At 55.6% G+C, this 20,144-nt stretch overlaps 1 protein-coding gene across 4 annotated transcripts in view; it reads right to left on the bottom strand.

The window, feature by feature from the left end:
- PRIMA1 (proline rich membrane anchor 1) overlaps positions 1–15,762 on the bottom strand; it is a 47,153-nt gene extending 31,391 nt beyond the window's left edge. For 2 of the 4 annotated variants that reach the window (XR_013762301.1, XM_079130152.1), the window contains exons 1-3: positions 14,881–15,431; positions 13,985–14,108; positions 7,385–7,520 (exon numbers count right to left, since the gene is read on the bottom strand). Coding sequence is in view for 3 of the 4 variants with exons in the window: in XM_079130152.1 (XP_078986278.1) it covers positions 7,385–7,520; positions 13,985–14,077 (229 nt within the window). In the remaining variant the exon portion in view is untranslated. Of the gene's footprint in view, positions 1–7,384; positions 7,521–13,984; positions 14,109–14,724; positions 14,845–14,880; positions 15,432–15,522 lie in introns of those variants that run through there. The other 2 variants (XM_079130154.1, XM_079130153.1) reach the window with 2 other exon arrangements.
- Positions 15,763–20,144: the final 4,382 nt, after the last annotated feature.

Raw genomic sequence — 20,144 nt, 5'->3', positions numbered from 1 at the left:
GGGTGACCTTGGGAAAGCCATGTGGCTCTTCTGAGGCCGAGGCATCTCAAGGTCAGGTTTTCTGGGAGAAGTGGGTGATCTGGGGATGGGATGGGTTGAGCCAGTCTCTAGACCCCCAGGTGCCGGCATCAGGTGATAATCTAAGAATTCCTGATTTGCATCCAGGTCACCGTCTCTCCCACCCATCCTCAGGGTCACCACCAGCTGCAAGTGCGGCTGCCCGCTGCAGACACAGACGGGGCCTCACGCAGAGCAGGGCACACGGAGTTCACAGACACTCGGGGAACAAAGGCAGGCTCTCCAGAAGCCGAGGTGGGTGAGTCCCCTACCTCCTTACAGCCAGGGGGCCCCTGCAGAAGACCTCATTTAATTTTTCCTGTTGACAACAAAACAGAATCTGGTGACCTGGTCTCCTGCCCTCAGTGCAGGTGGCCAAGACATGACGAAATGGAGAGAGAAGGTAGGACCTGACTGAGGACCACGTCACCGGGAGGCGGGGCTCCTGGGTGCGGGGAGGCCTTAGTCCACCAGGAGTCCCGGAATCGCGCCAGGACAAGCCCGTTTCTGCGCGTGTGCTCACCGAGTCAAGAAAGAAACTGAAACAGACGCCCGCTCGCCGTCTTTTCTTATTTGCCAGATAGGAATACATAAAGGGAAGACTGAACTCATTCTATTTATTGAAGTCAGAAAGGAAAAACCGGAAATTGACAAAAATAAAGTCACTAGGCCCACTCAGTTCCAGCTTTTGACTCGACGAGATCACAGGCGCATGGAGACAGGTTGTGGGTCCTCGTCTGGAGCTCACCTTTCACGCAGACAGATTTTTCCAAATGCTCTAATCATTCACCCGCGACTTCTCTCAAAAGAGCTGAACTCTAAAAACGTAGCATTTATTCCAAAAGCTCCCGTAAGCGGCATATTTGTTGCTCAATTTGTTTCTATAGGTGTCCCACATCTGGGACGCTGGGACTTGACAGGTTAAAAAGAAAGCCATCAGCTGTGCAGGCTCTTAGGGATCTGGGCCACTCAGGTGGGGCCAGCGTCACACCCACGCCTGGTGGACGACACGGAGAGGGGAACGCAGGGCAGTCTGTCCACGTCTGGGATGGGACAGCCACCGGGATAAGAACTGTGCAGAGGCAGAGACCTCAGTTCCCGTGACAGGCAACTCGGGGGCTGCCCTGGGCCGGATTTCACTCTCCTACAACCGCTTTGGAGATCGAACAACAAAAGCAGGAGACCAGCACACAGCTGGACGGAGCCAGAGGCCATCCGCCCTCCAGTCCTGCTACTAGAAGAGCAGACGCGTGGCTCGGGGGAAACACGACACAACCCCCCTCTAGCAAGAGGCGAGCCCGGGGCAGGGGTGATCCAGCCGACGGTGACAGCCAGCTCAGCACCAACGCAGCCCACAGCACAGCCCATGGAGCGGGACACGCCAAAGCCCGTGGCCTGTCCCACGTCCAGAGACCCCGCCATGCGCTCACACCACGCCCAGCCAAGGACGTGGTCAGCAGCACTCACCAGCCTCTGCAGCTCACAGGGCTGGCGGCCCTTGCTGGGCCCGTCACTGGGCCCCGTGGCCCCCAGGGGCTGGGTCTCCTCTTCCTGCCCCCAGCACATGGAGACCCCGGAATTTAGCCAAGGAACTTGGTTAGACCTTGACTCATGCCCAAAAATCCAGTCCTTAAATCCAGCCGCTGACACACCAGGGGCAGGTGGAACTGCCGCCACCTTCCTGGCCCCACTGCAGCTGCTTCGTGGTCCCTGCTGCACCATCAACGACTCGAGGACCAGAGAGGAGCACTGTGACATCTGGTGGCCTCCCCAGTGGGCCGCTCCTCAAAATCTACCAGCCTCCCTCCCGACATGGCCAGCCCTGGGTCCTGCCCAGCCTGCCCATCTCCACATCAGACCAGGGCTCCACAGCTCCGCCAGCCCATCTCTGCGGCTAAGAGGAAGCCCAGTCCACGGGGTGGCACAAGTACTTCAGTGGGCGGCCCTGGCCGGCACCAACCCCAGAGGCACAGAGAAGGCTTCCTCTTAGTTAACGAATTGCCAGTCCCAGGCAATTAATACGCTTGCATGAAGAACCCAAGGGAGGCTGGCCCACAACAGGGAAAGATCTGCAGTGAAGGCTAACTCCAGGGAAGGCTGGCAGACAGAAGGACTAGAGTATTACAACCGCTCCCAGACAGGAGGGAGCGAGGCCACTCAAGGGAAGCCCCCACAAGCTGATATCAGTGACGGAGGGCGGGTGTGAAGCAGGGGAAAAAGCAGGAAGCAATCAAATGACGGCCCTTCCTTGCCTACAGGGCAGCCTCAAACAAGTAACTCACCCTCTCTGAACTTCTGGACAGTAGAAACTGGGAATGGCAAAGCCTATTGCAAAGGCGTGTTTGTGGATTAAATGAGATAAGGAAAGTGGAGCTTCTGCCACAGGCTGAGCTCTAGCTATTGGTTTCTTTCTAGCACTCTGTGTGAACAGAGATGGCCAAAGGGCATTCTAGAACTCCACTGTCCTCTTGGTCTCTTTCTATTGAAACCTGGCCCAAAGGAGGGGAACCAGGCGATCCCATTCCTAGCTCCACCCCTGCCACGTGTCCTTTGGGGAGTCACTGAGCCTCTCTTCTGGTTTTTCCAAGTATAAAATAAATGCAAAAATAAAATCTATCTCAGCACCTTGAGCTTGTCGGAGACAGGCCCTGTGGGCCTGTGGACCCCAGTCTCTTCTCTGCCTCGGCTGCTTCCGGCCCCCCGGCCTTGGAAGCAGATCTCGGAGGGCATGTGTGCACACCTCCCTGGGGCTGGGACACCACTCCTTCCTGGGCCTCAGCTATCTGAGGCACAGCAGGGACCCGTGGCCCATCACTGACCGTCACCAAGCAAGCCCCGGTCCTCGGTTCTGGGGCTGCCATGGGCTTTCCAGCCAGGCCCTGAGATGCCTTTGCTGGGCTCTCTCCCACCCGTGCATCCTGGGACTATCCCAAATCTGGCAAGGGTTGACCTGGAAGGGACACGAGCAGAACTCTGAGGAGGACCTAGTAGAGTCTACACATCCTTCCGAGCCCACTCCATCCTCGCGGCTTCGGATCCGAGGCTGCTGCCTCAGCAGAGTGCTAGAACCCAGTGGAAGCACCTCCAGTCTGACAGTGGCCAGCGGCCGCTACCAGCCATCACTACTTGGCAGCTGTCATTTATGGAGCAATAGCTGGGTTCCAGGCTCCGCATGGTGCCAGCCTGTCAGGAATCCTCCCGACACCCACAGGCAGCAGGGATGGTCACCGGCCATTCCACGCTCAGGAAGTTGGAGGCTCCACGCAGCAGAGGATTCCCCACCCAAATCAAAGAGCGGGGACAAAGGCTGCAGCCCAGCCCAGAGGGCAGGCAGGGCAGGCAAGACTGCACGCACACCAGCCTCGAGCACGCTTCCTCCCAGAGTGGCCCATCTTCCTAGCAATCCCGCTCAGGTAGGAATCACGCCAGGAAACTGAGGCTGTAAGAGGGAGGTCACATGCCCAGGGTCACAGAGCTGGGGGCGCAAGGCCGGGTTAGCCTCTAAAGCCACTTGCTGTGACTTACCTCTAGGGCCCTGGTTCTCAGAGAGCGCCCAGGAGCAGGGGCATCAGCCTCACCGAAGAAGTCTGGGAAACGCAGATTCCCAGGCCCGCCGGCAACCTGTTTAAACACACCTTGCAGGGGCTTCTGCCACAGACCCAGCTAGAGCCTCCCTCGGCCACCGCTTGCAAAAGTGTATGAAGCAGCTTTCCCTGTAGGTGTGACCGGCGCCAGGTGTGAGAGCTGTGGGCGGCCCGAGAGAGAGGCGCAGCAGAGGACGTCCACGTCACAAGAGCCCCTTCCACGCTCCTTCCCAAGGGCAGGTAGCCCCAGGGCAGGGCTGCTGGACAGTGGCACAGAGCTGGGCCACCAGAGGGATCAAGCCTGCGCTGCCCCAGCCCCGCATCCAGGGGATTCCGGAAGCAGTCTGGGAAACCAACCAACCTGACTCAACCTGACAAAGCCAGCTGTGCAAAGGCCAGGACTTCACCAGAAGAAAGGAGCCCAGCAGAAAGGTCTCCCAGACAGCGGACTTTGAGGGCAAGACCCAGGACAGTCCCGGGCAAAGTGGGACAAGCTGGTCACCCTGAGTGGCAGGGCAGGGGCAGGATGGCTTGGCTGAAGAGGGAAGCCTGTCTGGTCATGTGGAGGACACCAACAGCTCCCACAGTGGCCTCTGGTCACTGCCTCCATGGGGACTTCACAGAGCTGCAGGAATGGTTGTCTTCTCCCTCCCTTCTTTGTCCCTCTGTTCCAGACACACCCCCCCGCCCAGTCGCCCACCTGCAGATCAAGGGCACTTCTATACCATGTCTCCCGCCTGATCCTTGGGCTCTGAATCTGGCCTCAGTCAGCCGTTCTCTCTCCCTGATACCTGTCCGGCGTCCCTGGTTCCTGCCTGCCCAGGTCCCCCTGGGAATTCTCTTGGGCTTCCCGGGTCCTTCCTGCCTGTCTGGTAGATCCAGACAGGATCCCGGGCATCCGACAGGCCCAAACAGGAGCCGTCTGTCTAGAACACAGAATCTCCTTCTAGACCTTATCAACCTGCAACTGCAAACAGGGACCTTGACCACACAGAGGTCAAGGCCAAAGCCGCTCTGGCTGGAGGCACATTGCCCCGTTTGAATGATCCAGGTTGATTTAATCTCTTTGGGGATCACATGTCCCCTCCAACAGCACCTCTTAACTCCCGCCCGAGTCCAGCTGGCCCTCCAGGCCGCCTCCTATTGGAGTGGCCATCAGCAGCAATGGACATCCCCCCAGTTTTCAAATGTACTGTGCACTTTGGGACCCTCTGGAGACCCCTGTGGAGTGAGTGTAATCCATGAACCCGTTTTCTAGAAGAAGAAGAAGCTGAGGCTTGACCACGATTGGTCCAACAATGACATGTGACCCAAGTTACCCACTGTGGACCGCTCTTTGATTCTCTCATAACCTCCTGACAGCTTTACAGAGAGTCTCGGCTTGGTGCTACTGTGGCTTTGACACTCTTCTGCCACTTGCTTCTCTCCCTTTCTAGCAAAGAGGGAAGGCCTTGAGTTCAGAACCTTCCACAGAAGGCTAGAAGTTTAGAACATTGACTTGTTCTTGTTGCATTTATTTCAATGGTTGCCTTCTATTTAAGCAAGTGACCCTGGCTTTTCATTTCTAGTGGTCTTATAAAACTTTCTTTGGAAATTAATTTTTATACACAAAATGTGAGTCTAGGTAAGGAAGAAAATAAGGCAAATAATAGGTGGTATTGGCCACGGTGGCTGCTAACAGGGATGCACGGGGTGAAATGTGACGGACGCCACCAGCACTCGGACCCCTGGAGTCTGCCCTTGGCCACACCGTAAAGTTCCCAGTTATAGCCTCGGTGTGGTTTGACCCACCAAGAAGCAGGCTGGAACTTGGTTGCCGGTGCGGTTGTGTTGGGAGGAGTGGCTTTAAGAGAGATTAATATCTTTCTCATGAAACTGGGTTAGTTCTCTCAAGAATGGCTAGGTCGGCTGCAAGAGCAGGTTATTCTGGCCCTTTAGTTACTCTCCCTTCCACCAGGGTCTGCCTGCCCTTCCTCACTTTTCCACCATGTCTTAATATGGCTTGAGGCCCTTACCAGATGCTGCTGCTCATTCTTGGATTTTCCAGCCTTCCGAACCATGAGCCCAAAGCCTGTTTCCTTTATAACTCACCTAGTCTCAGGTACTGTTATAACAACAGAAAACAGACTAGGACACACCCACTGAAGGACTTGTGATGCCCAAGAGGGGCCTCAGAGCCACACCACCAGGCCTTTGTCAACGCTGCTCCTTCTGCCTGGTGCCCTATCCCCACGACCTCCTATCTACCTAGAATAATCTCATGTTTTCTTTTTCTTCAGGGCCCAGGATTGAACTAAAGGTCTTGCATGTGCTAGGCAAGCCACTAAGCTAAATCCCCAGCCCCTCTCATTTATTCTTAGAGACCCAGGTTAATGTGACTGTTTTCTAGGGCTACACTTTTGCTTAACTACTCAGGAATTTCCAGTGTCCCTGGAAAATAATTTCTGTGTTCTCTCAGGCTACTCTGTGGGTGCTGACAGGACGGCTTTTCCTGAGGGACTGAGAGATCCCAGAAGATCCCATTCTTGGCCTTTGCCCCTGTGTATGGGGACTAGAGAGGGAAGCAGCTGGAATTCACATGCAGGAGCAGGTGCCAGAGGCTGTGCCCACAACACAGGACCGGGGGTCCCTCCAGAAAAGAGGTGAGCAAGCATCGGTTTAGGAGGATCCCCTGGAGGCCTGGACGGAGGCTTGCTGGCCCAGGGTCTCCACCTGCCCTGCACTGGACCCCCTTGGAGCTTGTCGTCATGGCCTTTCTGAGCCCCACCCCAAAGCTTCTGACTCAGTGGAACTGAAGGGGGCCAGGGAAGCTGTGCTTTAAAACTGTTGCTTCAGCTGATGCTGAAGCAGGTCATTGGAGGGCCACACTTTGAGAAGTATGGGGACACAGGGTACAGGCAAGGACAGGGACAGGCAGGAGCCTGGCAGACAAAATGCAGAAACTCACACAAACTGACCAGATGCCCCAGAACACTGCGTTGCCAACTGTATACCAAGAGGCTGGAAACACGGTCTAGCAGAGAACAAGGCTATTTAAAATGTGCCCCAAATAATTCAATGAAGATGTTTAATGAGGTGAAGGGAGACATGCTCTCAGGATGAGTGGTCCATCTAAAATAGAGTCTCCATTTAGAGACCGCATCAACCGGCGATTGTAAGCAGGGAGCTTGACCGCCTAGAGGTCAGGGCTGAGACCGTTTCTGGCTGAAGAAATGCTCCTCTGTTGGAATGACCAGGCAATCGAATTGCTCAGAGATGCAGTCATCCAGTGAGGAGAGTCCAAAGAGGCTTTAGCAGAATTGGGTGCAAATGACCGAAAGGCACCGTGCAACTTGGCCCCCAGAGCCGTGCCTTCGATCCTACACCAACTGGCTCCTTACACATGAATTCAAGCCGAGAAATAAAGCTGTGTACGTGGCTGGGGTGTTTAAGACAGTACCCAGTCGCTGCCCCCTTTAAAGATCTGGCCTCCAGAACAACGCAGGCCGGGCCACTCATCAAATGGAGATTGACTTTTATCCGATTAACCGATGGAGAAACATCCTTCTCCATCTCGTAGGAGTGTTCTGTGAGAAGAGCATTTTGCAGACTGCAGGGAAAAGTTAGGCCTTGGCTTCCCTCCCGCTCGGCCAGTGGAAAATTACAAAGGAGGCAGGGCTGTCCTCGGCCTCACTCACCGGATCTTCCTGGGCCCAGGAAAACATAGAGCGCAACCCGGGAAAAACAAGTGAGCCTTTACCTACCTGGGGCAGAGAGGAGTCTGGGAGGCGGCGGGGGCGGGGGTGGTGGGGGCAGCGGAGGCGGGGGCCGACACTGGCAGATGTGTTGGCAACTGTCTGTCACCTTGGAGCAGGACTTCTGGGGCTCACCGTGCGTCACCTACAGACATGGGCGCACCCAAAAGACGTGGGAGACAGTGAGGTTCTGGAAACCAAATGGGGCCCCCCAGGTCCCTGCCAGCTGGAACTTGGGGCCCATCCCCAAGACCAAGGCAGGGAGAACAGGCAGAAGGTTCAAGCGACAGCGCTTAGGGAGGCCGGCCTGGCGGCCTCGAAGACCAAGCTTTTGTCCCCGGCTCTGCCAGGGACCAGCTATGGGACCCTGGGGCCAATGACCTGGATACTCACAAGAGAAAGACCTGTAGAACTTCCCTCTGGTGCAAATACGGAGCCTGAGGCCCAGACACAAGTGGCTGCTCAGGGGCGTCACACCTGGATGTCTTCAGTGATCTAAGCTCAGCACTTCTGCTTTCCCCGCAGCAGCGTAAGGCCCCAACCTCACCTTCTCCCTAGTCATAGCCCCTGTGGTCCTTCTGTATCCACTCTGGGGCAAGGTCCCCCATCTTGGGGAGGATCATGCCTGGCCAGGCCCCTGCTCCTGTGTCCCACTGGGAAACACATTGCATCAAATCGTCTCCAACCCCGAGGCCAAGGGAGCTCCTCCCCAGTGCCCAGGTGTCAATGGCCCACAAGACCCTGCCTGGCCTCACACCCTCTCAGGTTCTTGCTCTTGCACATGCTATTCCTGGGGCAGGAAGCTCTCAAGCCCTTGCCCGCCTACCAGGCAGCTCGGGTGTCACCTCCTCAGGGAAGCATCTCCCCTCCCAGGCCAGGACAGAGCTCCCTACAGCCCCCCACCCCAGCACCAGGTTCTTCTTGGGTTGCTCCCTGTCTTCACCACGGAAGTGTCCTCTCTGTGAGGCAGGGCCGGGCCTTGGGCTCCCTCTTCTTATTACAAACCAGAAAAGGTCTGACTGACATTCACAAATGTTTGGAGGATGGATGGAGGGATGGAGGCTTGGACAGACGGATGGACGGAGGGATATCACAGATGGGACCAGAGCCCTCCCCCTGTGTGTCCTGGCCTGGTGTTTCCCCAGCACTGGTCTCAGTTTCTTCATCTGTCAGCAAGGAAAGGAGGCAGAAGCCTGGGCTGGACGGGTGGTTCCCAGCGCCAGCCCTGCCCGGGAGCCCCAAACACCTTTCACAAGTTCTCCCACTGCCTGGCACTGATCCAATCAGTCTCGCAGGTGGAGCTGGGCCTGGGTCCTGGCCTGTGTACTTCCTTCTGCTTCCCAGGTTAACCATAGGTAAAGTCAGTGCGAGAACTGTGAGAACCACTGGCTGGGACGGGCTGCCAGGGAGGTTTGGTGCCTGCCTCAGGGCACAGGCTGACTTCAAGGCCTGCGGGGCAGAGTTGGTGGTCACCCCCCACCTCCACGAAGGCCGCAGGGAATTCCTCTGCTGTTATCTCTGAGACACTGGAAACCCAGAACCCCATCTTCCTTGCAACTGTGCACAGCCTGCCCTTGCAGGCTGAGACTCTGGACTAGCTTCACTGCGTGGGAGAGAGGCAGCAGGGATGGGCGCCCCCACGGCACTTGCTAAGTGGGAAGAGGCTTGGTAGTGGCCATGGGGGTAACGGCCGGAGGTGGGCTGCTTTGCAGCCCAGAGTTAATATCCAAGAGGCCCTGGGCTCCTGCTCAGCACCGTGCAGTCTTGGTAGAGGACCTCTGCTGCACTCAGAACCCTGGGCAGAGCGAAGGCTCCACCGTGAGTCACACTTAACTCCCACACATCAGGCTCAGCTCCCAACACTGGGCTTGCCCCCTGTGCATGAGCACATTCCAAGACCCCAGGGGTTACTGGAAAGCTCCAGGCTCCGAACGGCCGGCCCCCAAGACCATTTCCACCGAGGGCGTGAACTTCAAGTCGGGCGGAAGCAATGACTTTCCAGCCTCAATGGTGCGACTGACACCAGGGAGTTCAAGGGGAGCACGTTGGTTTAACCTATATTTGTGGGAGGGCAGAAGGGCACAGATGTGTAAGTGGTCAACGTGGTGACCTGATGGGTAGGAAATTCAGGGCCAAATTCCAAGGCTGGAGGAGGAGGAGGTGAGGGGGTACGCTGCATTTTAAAACTCCAACTGAGGCAGGACCAGGGGCACTGTCTGACCTGCTGCTCTCACAGGAGGTGGGAGGCTGAGGCTGGGATGGCTGTCCTTCTTCCTCAGGGACACAGTTGCCTGGTCATTTGGTCCAGCACAACAAGCCATGGCTGCTGGTGTCCCAGTGCTCACAGTGGCTATTGAGATCCTGGCCAGTGTCTCTGCCCCGTTGCCCCACACTCTAGCACGATCACCTGGGCGAGCTGTCCTGAGCCCCACGCCCCGACTGTAGCCCCTGACTCATCCAGCTCTGCTCTTCCACCTTGCACACACTTCTTCGTGGCAATTTTCCTGGTGTCTTGTGATGTCTGACTCCCCACACTCATTTGAGGGTCTCTTGGGCAGCAGGTAGGTGAATCTCTGCTGATTCACCTGAACAAGTGACCTGCTGAGCCCTGCCAGGTGCCGGCCATGGGGATGTGCCCTGATCACCCCATGAGAACCAGGAAGGGAGGTTTATTAGCCACACACAGGGGGGACAGGGCTCAGCCAGCCAAGCAACGCAGCACAGCTGCACAGGACCCGGTATGCAGTTGGTGCTCAGTGCAAAGGTACGTTGGGAGCTGGTCTGCCCAGCGGTGGAGAATCAACCCTCTTCCCCAACCAGCTCCACACTGGGGTTCTGCTGTGTGGCGGTGGCGCAGCTGGGCCAGTGGAGAAGGGACCGCGGGCGCTGGGAGCTGGCTCGGCACCTGCTCCATGGCTGTTCACCTGGGGAGTCTCGCCAGGAGAGGGAACTTGCCCGGAATCACCTGCTCTTCACTGGACTTGACGAGCAAAGGTCAGGGGCCACGAGAGGCTGATGGCTCACTGAAGCCCCACAGAACCACACTGGCATCGATCCCGCCCGGCCGGCCATCACCTGCCTCCCTGCCCAGCTCCGCAGTGTCCTCCTCAGCCAGGATCCTGCTGTGGCTGCCCGGAGTGGGCACTGCCTGGATCTGGCGCCTGTTGTTGTGGTCTGAGGGACACAGTGCTTATGGCTGCCAGTCCCCAAGTCAGTGCTCCCCAACCACCTCCCGCTCCTGCCCAATCAGTGCGGCTTCCAGGACTGGCGGGCGCTGCCTCCCAACCAGGGCTCAAATCTGTCCGCATCTCTCCATTCCCTCTGCTACCGTCCCTAAACCTGGACCCCTTCGGCTCTCCACTGGCAGCACCTGCCTCTGGCTAGGATTCTCAGAAGGAATATGTCCTGTTCAGTAGGAATTACAGATAAGCCACCAACAACTTCGCAGGATAAGCACGTCCCCGATATTGTATGGGATCTAGTTGTGCTACAAAACATCCTGTGATTTATTTGAAATTCAAATTTAACTGGATGTCCTATATTTTTATTTCCTAAATCTGGCAATCCTGCCCTCACCAGCCCCTTTGCTCCTGTTCTTGTCCCTTCCCTGAACCCATTCTTGCAGCTGGAGCCGGGCTGATGTCTGAAGTGCCCATCTGAGACGATGTCATCTCTTACTTCAAACCCTGCACAGTCCCCCTGGGCCTCAGGATCAAGTCTAATCTGCGAGACACCACATTAGGGGCTTACCGCAGTAAGGGGACCTCCTGCCTCCCTCCCTCGCTGCCTCCCCGGCCTCCTGGGGCTCTTGCCTCTGCTTCCCCTCATTTGCATCCTGACTCTTTATCCCTCCAGTCTCAGCTGCAGCACTAAGGCGTCTAGATGTTTCTCTGACTCCTGCACCAGGGCCAAGCTATTTGCACCTACTGAGCTCTCTGTCCTATAATCACTTGTTTAATTATCTCTCCATGGACAGACTATCAATGCCACAGGGACATTAAGTCACTTGCACTTAACACAGGCCTGACATACAGTAGGTGTCCAATAAATGCCATTGAATAGATAATCAAAGCTTTACCGACTCTTGCAGGCTTTGGCCTCACCTGGGCCCGGGTGAGTTCCTCATCGGCACAAGGAGACCCATAAGGCCAGACCCTGGGCCTGTGTCCCTGACCATGGCTCTAGACAGGCGACCACAAAGACGATGGCTTCTGGCACCTTTTATGGAGACAGGCCAGCACCACAGTAACTTGATGAGACACACTCCTGTCACACCTAATAAATCTGCCAGGCTGTCATCTTTTCCCTTGCAAAAAAAGGAAGCATCTGAAGTGAACTTGGAAGAACCCTAGATCACAAAAGCGCAAAATCTCAATTCCAGACACATTAAAGTAAGAAGGGGAAAGGAATGCCCCCACCAGCCCTCTGGCAATTTAAATGTCATCTGACTTTAACGATTAAGTCTCTTATCATCCAGCAGCAGCCAGAGGCTTCAGGCTGATTTCAAGGGAGGAGCCTGGTGCTTTGGGGACCCCAGGTCTCCTGCCTCACCAATGACCCCATTAATCCTAAGACTTGGTTGCGTTGGCCCCATCCTTCCAAATGTTTACCACTCTGGAGGATTCTTCTGGCAAAATGCTCATGGAAGCATAGATAGCTCCAAGCTCTTTCTCCAGCTCTTTCTCTGTTCGAGAAACTCCTGTGACGTGACAGATTTTATTCTCTCCACTTAAAGAAAAACACATGGCCCCCGCACTTCCACTTGTCCTCCCCACTACGTTCCCCTGGATTCAGCTCTTCTGCTTAAAAACCAGATCCATTCACTCCAAAACCCCCTTTCCCTTGGCTTCTCTGTCCCTATCATTTGTAAATTAATTTTTCCAGAGCCTCAAGCCAAGATTTTTGCCCATTCTATTTATCTGGAGGATTCCTTTTCTAATTGATTTTCATGAAAATTGATTTGTATTGAGTAAGAGGAACACACACACACACACACACACACACACACACACACACACAATTGCTTGTGTGAGTACTGCCTGTTTAAAAGGACAACTTAAAAGCTGAGCTGCTTTTACAAAATAATTCCTTTTAGGGGGTGGGGCGGGGGTGGTAGTGGTCTTCTGGATAGATCCTGCTAATTCACACAGCAGACCAGCCCGAAGGCTATCAACCTCATCGCCTTGCTTTAAAAAAAAAAAAAAAAAAAAAAAAAAGCCCATGGAAGAGAGGAAAAGAGAAAACCATAAACGAACGAATATAAAAGCTAAGGGAACTTCACATGCCAGGTTCAGTTAAAAGTTGAACAAGGGAAACTAGTCCCAAACCGCCAAAGTGTTCAGAAGTGACAGAATCCTGAATCTGGGGACACGCAGCGGAGTGGAACTGCTGTTTCACACATTAAACAAAGCCGTCATTCCAAAGGAAAACAATCGTGAGACAGAAAAGAGAGCAGAAGATGGGGCCTGGCCCTGGGGGTGGAGACCCTGGAGCCCTGGCTCTCTGTGGGGGTCCCCCAGGACACCATTCAAACGAGTCTGTGTGAGTTGGTTCCCAGCAGGGTCCCATAGTTTGGGGCAGCTCATGGTCCAGAGCTGATTTGTAAGCAATCTCACCTCCTCAGTCACCCCAACTCAGGGCAACCATCTGAACAGTCCTCATCCCCAAGTCCCTGATCCCAAGAGAACATAAAGCTGCAACTAGCTCAGATACTAGCTTCAATACCCCCCCAAAATATCACTTGTAACAATTCAAAAATGCCATGCTACCTGGTGATCGCCAGAAGCCCCAGCGGGCCAGAGAGAAGGGGGCGTTCCTCATACTTATCTCAGTGGCAGGGACGAATACTCCTTAGTGTTTATTATGGTCCAGGCAAAGTAATCGACTTGCTTTATCTCACTGAGCACTTAGAGTAAGTAGCCCGCCAGGAAGAGACCGAGGATCCGAGGGGTCATCTTGGTTGCCCAAAGTCCCTTGGTCGGTGAGGGGCAGAGCTGGCACACACCAAAGTCCTCTTTACCTCTCCACTGTACCACAGCCTGTGTCCACTCTCACAGTACTAGGGACCATCCCATCTGACCTTGTCACCACCCCTAAGAGGTATAGCTTCAGTTGGTGGCTGCCTGGTCTCTGTCCCAGAGTCTGGGAGGTCCAGGGTGAGGGGTTCAGCCTCAAGCAGTCTGACAGAGACAGGTCTTTCTTATATTGGTCACAGTAGCACACACAATCTGTCTCCATCCCCAGCTCTGCTACCTACAAGGAACACACAGGGCTCCCTGCTGTGTTGAGACTCAGTTTAGGAAGAGCAATATGAAGTGTGGCAGTGGGTTCTGGTGGGAAATAATAATGTACCTTCTTGGGATCATTTTTCTTTGTAAGTTTGTTTCTTTCCCCAAATTTTTATAAAGGAAGGTTATGATCAAAAGCTGTTCTCTGCCCAAGCCCTGGCCCTGTCCTGCAGATCATAGGCCACAGTTGAAGCCTCTTTCTGGAGTTTCCTATCTTTCCAGGCCCCAGGACCAAGCCCTGGCGGGGCTGTAGGAACCAGGGTCCAGGGAGTGAAAGGACACCTCCCCCCTCCCGACCAGGGCAGCCCCCTTCTCTGCTCACCTGCACGAAGCCCCAGAGCGGGTGGAGCGCGCAGTGCAACAGCAGCGAGGGCCAGCAGCAGCCTCGGCGCAGCACCAGGTCCCGGAGGAGCATCTCGGCCCGTGGCGCCCACTGGTGGGGCGAACTGTCGGGGGAGCAAGGCTCGGGTCAGGTGGACACCGCGCGGGCACCATCGCCACCGCGCAAGAGCACACGCAGCAGTCCAGGTCCCGAGGGCACGCCCCACACACTGGGGCACCTTCGTAAATGCACCTGCTATTGAGCTTGCACACTCGCTGACTCTGAGCATCCCAGACTCACAGCCTACCTGGCGCAAACCCCCAGAACACTGCGTTCACACCTTGGCCCCATGCACACCTCCAGAAAGTCAACTTACTGAACCCCATGCACCCCCCAGAAACAGTCATGCACAACTCACTCTCACTGGGAGCACACTTGAAGCTCGGCGGGAATCACTCACCCTGTGCACACACCTACAGAAACAGCAGTGCGTACCCACTGACCCCCAAGCACACTACAGACTACTGCCTGCACAATCGTTGAGCCCTCCATGCACATCATCACGAAATCACTGGCTGCGTTGCACTCTGCCCCGCGGCCTCACTGCGCACACTGCAACATATGCACCTCCGTGTGCACCCAAGTCTGCCCGCCCCGCCAGCCCGGATCTCCGGCTCTGGGGCGTGGGTTTCCCCGCACGCCTCCATCTCCGCCCGCACCCCTCCGATGCCCCACGCCACCTTGCCTGGCGGCGGCCCCAACCGATCCTCGGGGCAGAGAAGAGAGGTCAGCGCTCCCCCCGCAGCAGCTCTGTTTCCCGTCCGCCGGACGACCCCCATTTAAAGCCAGCCGCCTCCCCAGTCCCCCCGCCCTCTAGGCGGGGCCTCGGTCCTCACCCTGGCGGCTGCGCGGGCGCCCGGGGGCTTCACACGCCTAGCAGGAGCGCCCGGCACTGGAGCAAAAGTTTGCGCGCCGCTTGGGCCTCCAGGGCTGCTGAGCTGGGGCCCCGGGCGCGGCGCGCTCGCACGGGGCGCAGGGCGCGGTGGCTCCGGGCTGCGCCTGGCCGCGCGCGGGGCGGGGGTTGGGGGGGCGGCACCCGGCGCCCAGGGCCGAGGCGGGGGCGGAGGGAGGGGAAAGTCGCCTCCAAGCCGCCGGGAGCCGACCGCGCGAACCCCCTCGAGCCGGTGGCGGCTCCCCGCGCCGCCCGGGTCCCCGCCCTTGCGGGTGGCGCCGCGCGGCTGCCCGGGGCGCGGGGTGCCCGAGCTCTCCGCGCCTTCCGCCGGCCCGCGGAAGGCAGCGGCGAGAGGCGCCGGCCCGGAGCGGCGGCTCGGACAGCAGGGCCGCGGGCGGAGGCGAAATAAATAATGCACGAAAAAGGAAAACAGACGTGAGCCGAGCCAGAGCCTCGCCCGCCTCCCGCCCGAGGCTGCGCTCCCGCCCGCGCTCCCCGCCGCCGCCGCCAGCGCCGCTGCAGTGATTCCTCGTCTCCATCTAGCGAGGCTATTGTGTATTGGGCGCTTAATAATTTATTTATTCACCCTGGAGGCCGAGGACTCCCAGTTCCAGGGGATCTTGCCCCTTGCTTGCCCTTCTCCCGGGTTTATCCGCAGGCGGCGGGAAGGTCATAGGGTCTGAGTTGTGGAGATGTCCTCTCGCGCTCCATCCCTGCGGACTGCCCGCTTCCCCGCAGTCTCTGCCCGGTGCTGGGCTAGAAGGTGCAGGCCGCCCCTCCCGAGGCCATGCGCCTTGTGCTTTCTCCTCTTTGCAGTCCCAGGCGCGGGACCTGTGCTCAGAGACTCCGCTGCGCCTTGTAAGGAGTTACGACGGCCCTAGGGAGAGCCTTTCCGCCGCTACTTTTCCTCCCCATCAACAAACTGTTGGAGACAAGATTATCAACAAGTCGGTTCTTCAAGAAGGAGCCGGGTTGCCTCTCGCTCAGACAAGCAGCTGGCACTGCACAGGCACCCGCCAGCGCTCTGCTCATCCGGTGGAAGCGCTTTGCAAGCGCTTTGATTGATGCGGGGGAGGGGGCGTGTTTCCAGTGAGGGTCCCCAGGCCTGGACAATCCTGATTTTAGGCTGGGCGAGAGAACCCGGGGTTGAGGACACAGCGGAGAGCCAGACATCATAGCCCCTGCGCCGATCAAACATTTACTCAGTACCTTTTCTCTTTTCTGTGGGCGCCCTCCGGTCACCCCGCCTAAACCCACACTAAGTGTAAACTGTTTGCTCTGCAAACCAAGCCTCCAGACCAATCTCCTAGCGACCTCCTTCATGCCAGAGACTACACAAGGTTGTTCTCCATATCGACTTGTAGGTTGGCATTGCCACCAACAAGATCCTGAGAATGAAAGTCTCCTCCAAGAACCTGGGAGTTGGTTAAGGAGGCATAAAGCCAGCCATTGCCCTGTTCTCTGGCTTTGCATGGGTGTGAGAAAGGCCCTGCACCCCAAGAAGAGGCCTTGTTATCACTTCTGGTCCTCAATATTCCTGTACTGGACCCAACCGAGGCACTTCTTGAGAGTTACCTGCCCCCATCTTCTTGACCCACCAAACACCATGGAATGTCACAGCCACCGTTGGGGTGAAGATCAAGTTCTGTCATAGACCTCTCATGCCACAGCAGGAAATAGGGTGGCCCTGGATCCTCTCACCATTTCTGGATTCAGAAATGGGCACAAGGGATCTGCTTACAGGGGCCACCTGGTAACTCTACTCAGAAATAAAAGGGAGCTGAACTTTGAGGCAAACTTTGGCCAGTGAAAGACAAGAGATGAAGCCAGCATGTGGATTCCAGGAGACAGCCAGTAGGTGTGACTGAGGCCTGGCTGTGCTTCCTTCTGAAGATGCGGTTAGTTCCATAACACACCCCCTTAGACTTGCTTCCCTCTTTCCTTTTTGGCTTCACTTCCCTTTCTGCCTTATTGTGGTTACCCAGGACTTTATCCATCAATTAAGGGTTAGCAAGTGTGTTAGGTTTCTCCAGAGGAGCAGACCCAGTAGGTGTGTACGTATTTATGAGGGGCTTTATTCAATGGGCTCATACGACCAGGAGCTGGATAGTCCTGTGATGGCCGTCTGCAGACTGGAGAGCCAGGGGAAGCATCAACAATGTGGCCTCTCTTGCTTACAGATGGATGGAATATCCAACTCTGACATCCCGTCCTGGAAATCTGCGGTCTTTGGCCGCTCAGTCCAAGATGATAGAGCCTCAGAACAAGAGGGGTGATGCGGCCCTGAGGCTGAAGGCCTGGAAGCTCCCTGGAGAGTTGCTGCTGCATGTTCACATTCAAGGGCTGAAGATTCCGGGGTGTGATGTCTGTGGTCAGTGGGGGAAGCAAGAAATGGACCTGCCCAAGAAGAGCAGCGCGTAAGCCCTCAACCGAGCTCCCCCTTACATTCCTCCGAGTCCCCAGCCTATGGGGTTGTGCTGCTGGCATCCAGAACCAGCCTTCCCACTCAGTTTGTTGACCCACATGCCAACATGTGAGGGGGTCTGGAAACACCCTCACAGACACACCCAGAGACGTGCTCTGTCAATACTCGAGGCATCTCTCAATCTAGTCAAGTCGACAACCAAGAAGAGCCATCACAGCACGCAAGCATGGCTTCAGGCTCCGTCTCCTAAGGAACAAGGACAACTGGTACTACAAGGGGCACTGAAAAGCAGATTTCCAGGACGGGATGTCAGAGTTGGATATTCCATCCATCTGTAAGCAAGAGAGGCCACATTGTTGATGTAAACAGGGCCATACTTGGTACACAGTGACATTACAGTTTCTAACTGGAATGAAATACAGGCAGACAGCCGAGTGCTACGAGGTCAACACCAGGCTCAGTGTTGGAGACGAAACGATCAGAAGGACCATGGGCTGTTTAGGTGGTTTTTCCTGATGGTACTGGAAGTCTTGTGAAAATAAAGTGATAGGCTCAGGGAAGCACTTTTCCAAATCAAGCCATGATTTGGGAAAGCTTTGAGGCCACTCTCAATATCCCGAAGACAGACTGTTCTGAAAATAAGGCTCAGGATCTGAGCAAAAGGGAGCAAAGCTGAAAAAGAGATCAAGCCCCATAGGTGCCTATGTCCAAGTCAGGGCTCTCACAGAGGAAGAGTTGGACTTTGTTATCTTGAATAGAGGCATTTGGCGAAGTTGAAAATTTGGGCCCCCCCAAAGCCCCAAATCCTCTGTAACGTAGAATCAACTCACTCCCATTCAAACAGCTGCTCTTGACCAGGCACACAATGACCTCTTGAGGCAGGTGCCTCGAGGATGGCACTTGTTCTCATGACAATAGCCTCCTGGAAATAAGGTGAGATGTCAGACCTTTGGTACAATAAGAAGAAAAGAACCAGAAGGCTTGGAGAGATGACATTATGACCCGAGATCCCATCACCTGAATATGTTCCCCGGGAGAGAAAATGTCTTTGCTGAGACATAAGAAAAGCCCTGGCGAGGACACTGGCACCTTTGGGAAGTTCAGTAATGGTTATCTTCCAAAGCCTGGGTCTGCCCTGGCAACTGGTGAGAAACGGACTCTCTTGTATCAGTGGAAGTCAAGGTAATGGCAAAGGCCAGGTGGCACCCCCAGTCCTAAGAGACACCGGGAACATAATTACCATAATAGGCAGCAAGGCTGGGGAGGCAGGCAGGCTTCCTTGAGCCAGGAATCCATGTCAATGACTGACAGATGGTGATGTAACCAGGAGTGAGACACATGGGGCTGGCCAGGGTGTTGCTTGATTTGTATAAATATTTTTAAAATCAAAATCAAGAGAATAAGAGCAGAAAGATGACATCAGCTACTGCAACGGGAACTTGCCTTGGTTTGCCCAGAACTTGGAACCCATTGACTGAAAAGGAGACTGCAGTTCTTCAAAAAAGCATCAGGACGATCAGGGACAACAGCACTCCAACATGCGACAGAGGGGTACACTTAGGACCAGTCTCCAGCAGGTCCAAAAGCAGCAGGTAAGGTGCCTAAATGGCTGGCCCAGGTTCTGTGTCACTCACATCTGTTGAAGCTTTTCCTCAACTGATACCTTTAGCTTTAAACAGTTGTTCCATAGGACCGTCTGATAGAGGAGGAAGGGACCAGGTGACACAATAGCTTGGTGCTAGCTAGGAGTAGGTTACTGTCAGGGCAGAAGGAGAAGTGACCGAGGTGCAGACATGCAGGGCCTCCTGTACTGGAAATGGCTGGGCTCATAGTTCAGGCACTGGGAAAGAATGACACTAAAAATCCCAGACCTAAATAGTCAGTGGAGAATTCATCGGAGAGGACACAAAGGGTATGTGGCACAAAAGCAGCCACTGCCAAGAGGTGCCAACGATCAGCTGGACAGGATGACCCGGTCTCTCTCTTTGGCCATGCCAGTGCCTCCCTGAATGACGAGATGGTCTTTTGAAGGCTCAGCCATGTCATCGGCTCAGAGACAACATCGTGCAGGGTCAGAGTTCTGGACGTGGTCCTCCTGGACATGATATGAGCCAATAGATGTCTCCATTCGCCAGAGTGCCAAAGTCGGGCTGGGTCTCCTGAGGCAGCTGCCAGTGAGGTGTCTGTAGAACCTGTGCTTCTTGCTCCTGCAACCAACCTTCAGCTCCAGAGGCCCCTAGATGGCTACATGTCCACGAGTGAACACAATCGGAGTCCACTAAACCGGAAGCTGTGACTAGGACCTGGGCACCTTGGGCTGGGCACCCTGGGCTCCTTACGCCAATGGGCCAGGAGGAGCTTCTATACCGGTGGGTGTAGGAGCTGGGGTTGTTTTCTTGCAGTGGGTGCAGGACATGTTAAGGACCGAGTTGTATCGCTTCAAAGTGCAGGTGTTGGAGCCCTAACCCGGGGTGGCTATATTTAGGGTTACTGTCCTGCGGAGAATCAAGGTTAAGTGAGGTCATAAGGATGGGTCCCTTTCCAATAGGCTAGTTGTCCTTTTAAGAGGAAGGAAGACTACAGCTAGCCCCCGTCTCTGTCTTTCTTTTCCCACTCGGAGGAAAGGCCATGCACAGACAAGATGGTTGTCTCCAGGCCAGCGGGAAAGCCCTCACCGAAAATGGCCTCTGCTAGGTCTCAGCCTGGGACCTCCAGCCTCCAGAACTGTGAGGAAACAAAATCCCCGTTGTTGGCCAGCCTTTGGACTTTTGTTATGGCACCTG

Source organism: Sciurus vulgaris, assembly GCF_902686455.1.
Source record: "Sciurus vulgaris genome assembly, chromosome: 2".
Taxonomy (NCBI): Eukaryota; Metazoa; Chordata; class Mammalia; order Rodentia; family Sciuridae; genus Sciurus; species Sciurus vulgaris.
This window is presented reverse-complemented; position numbering and strand designations above follow the sequence as displayed.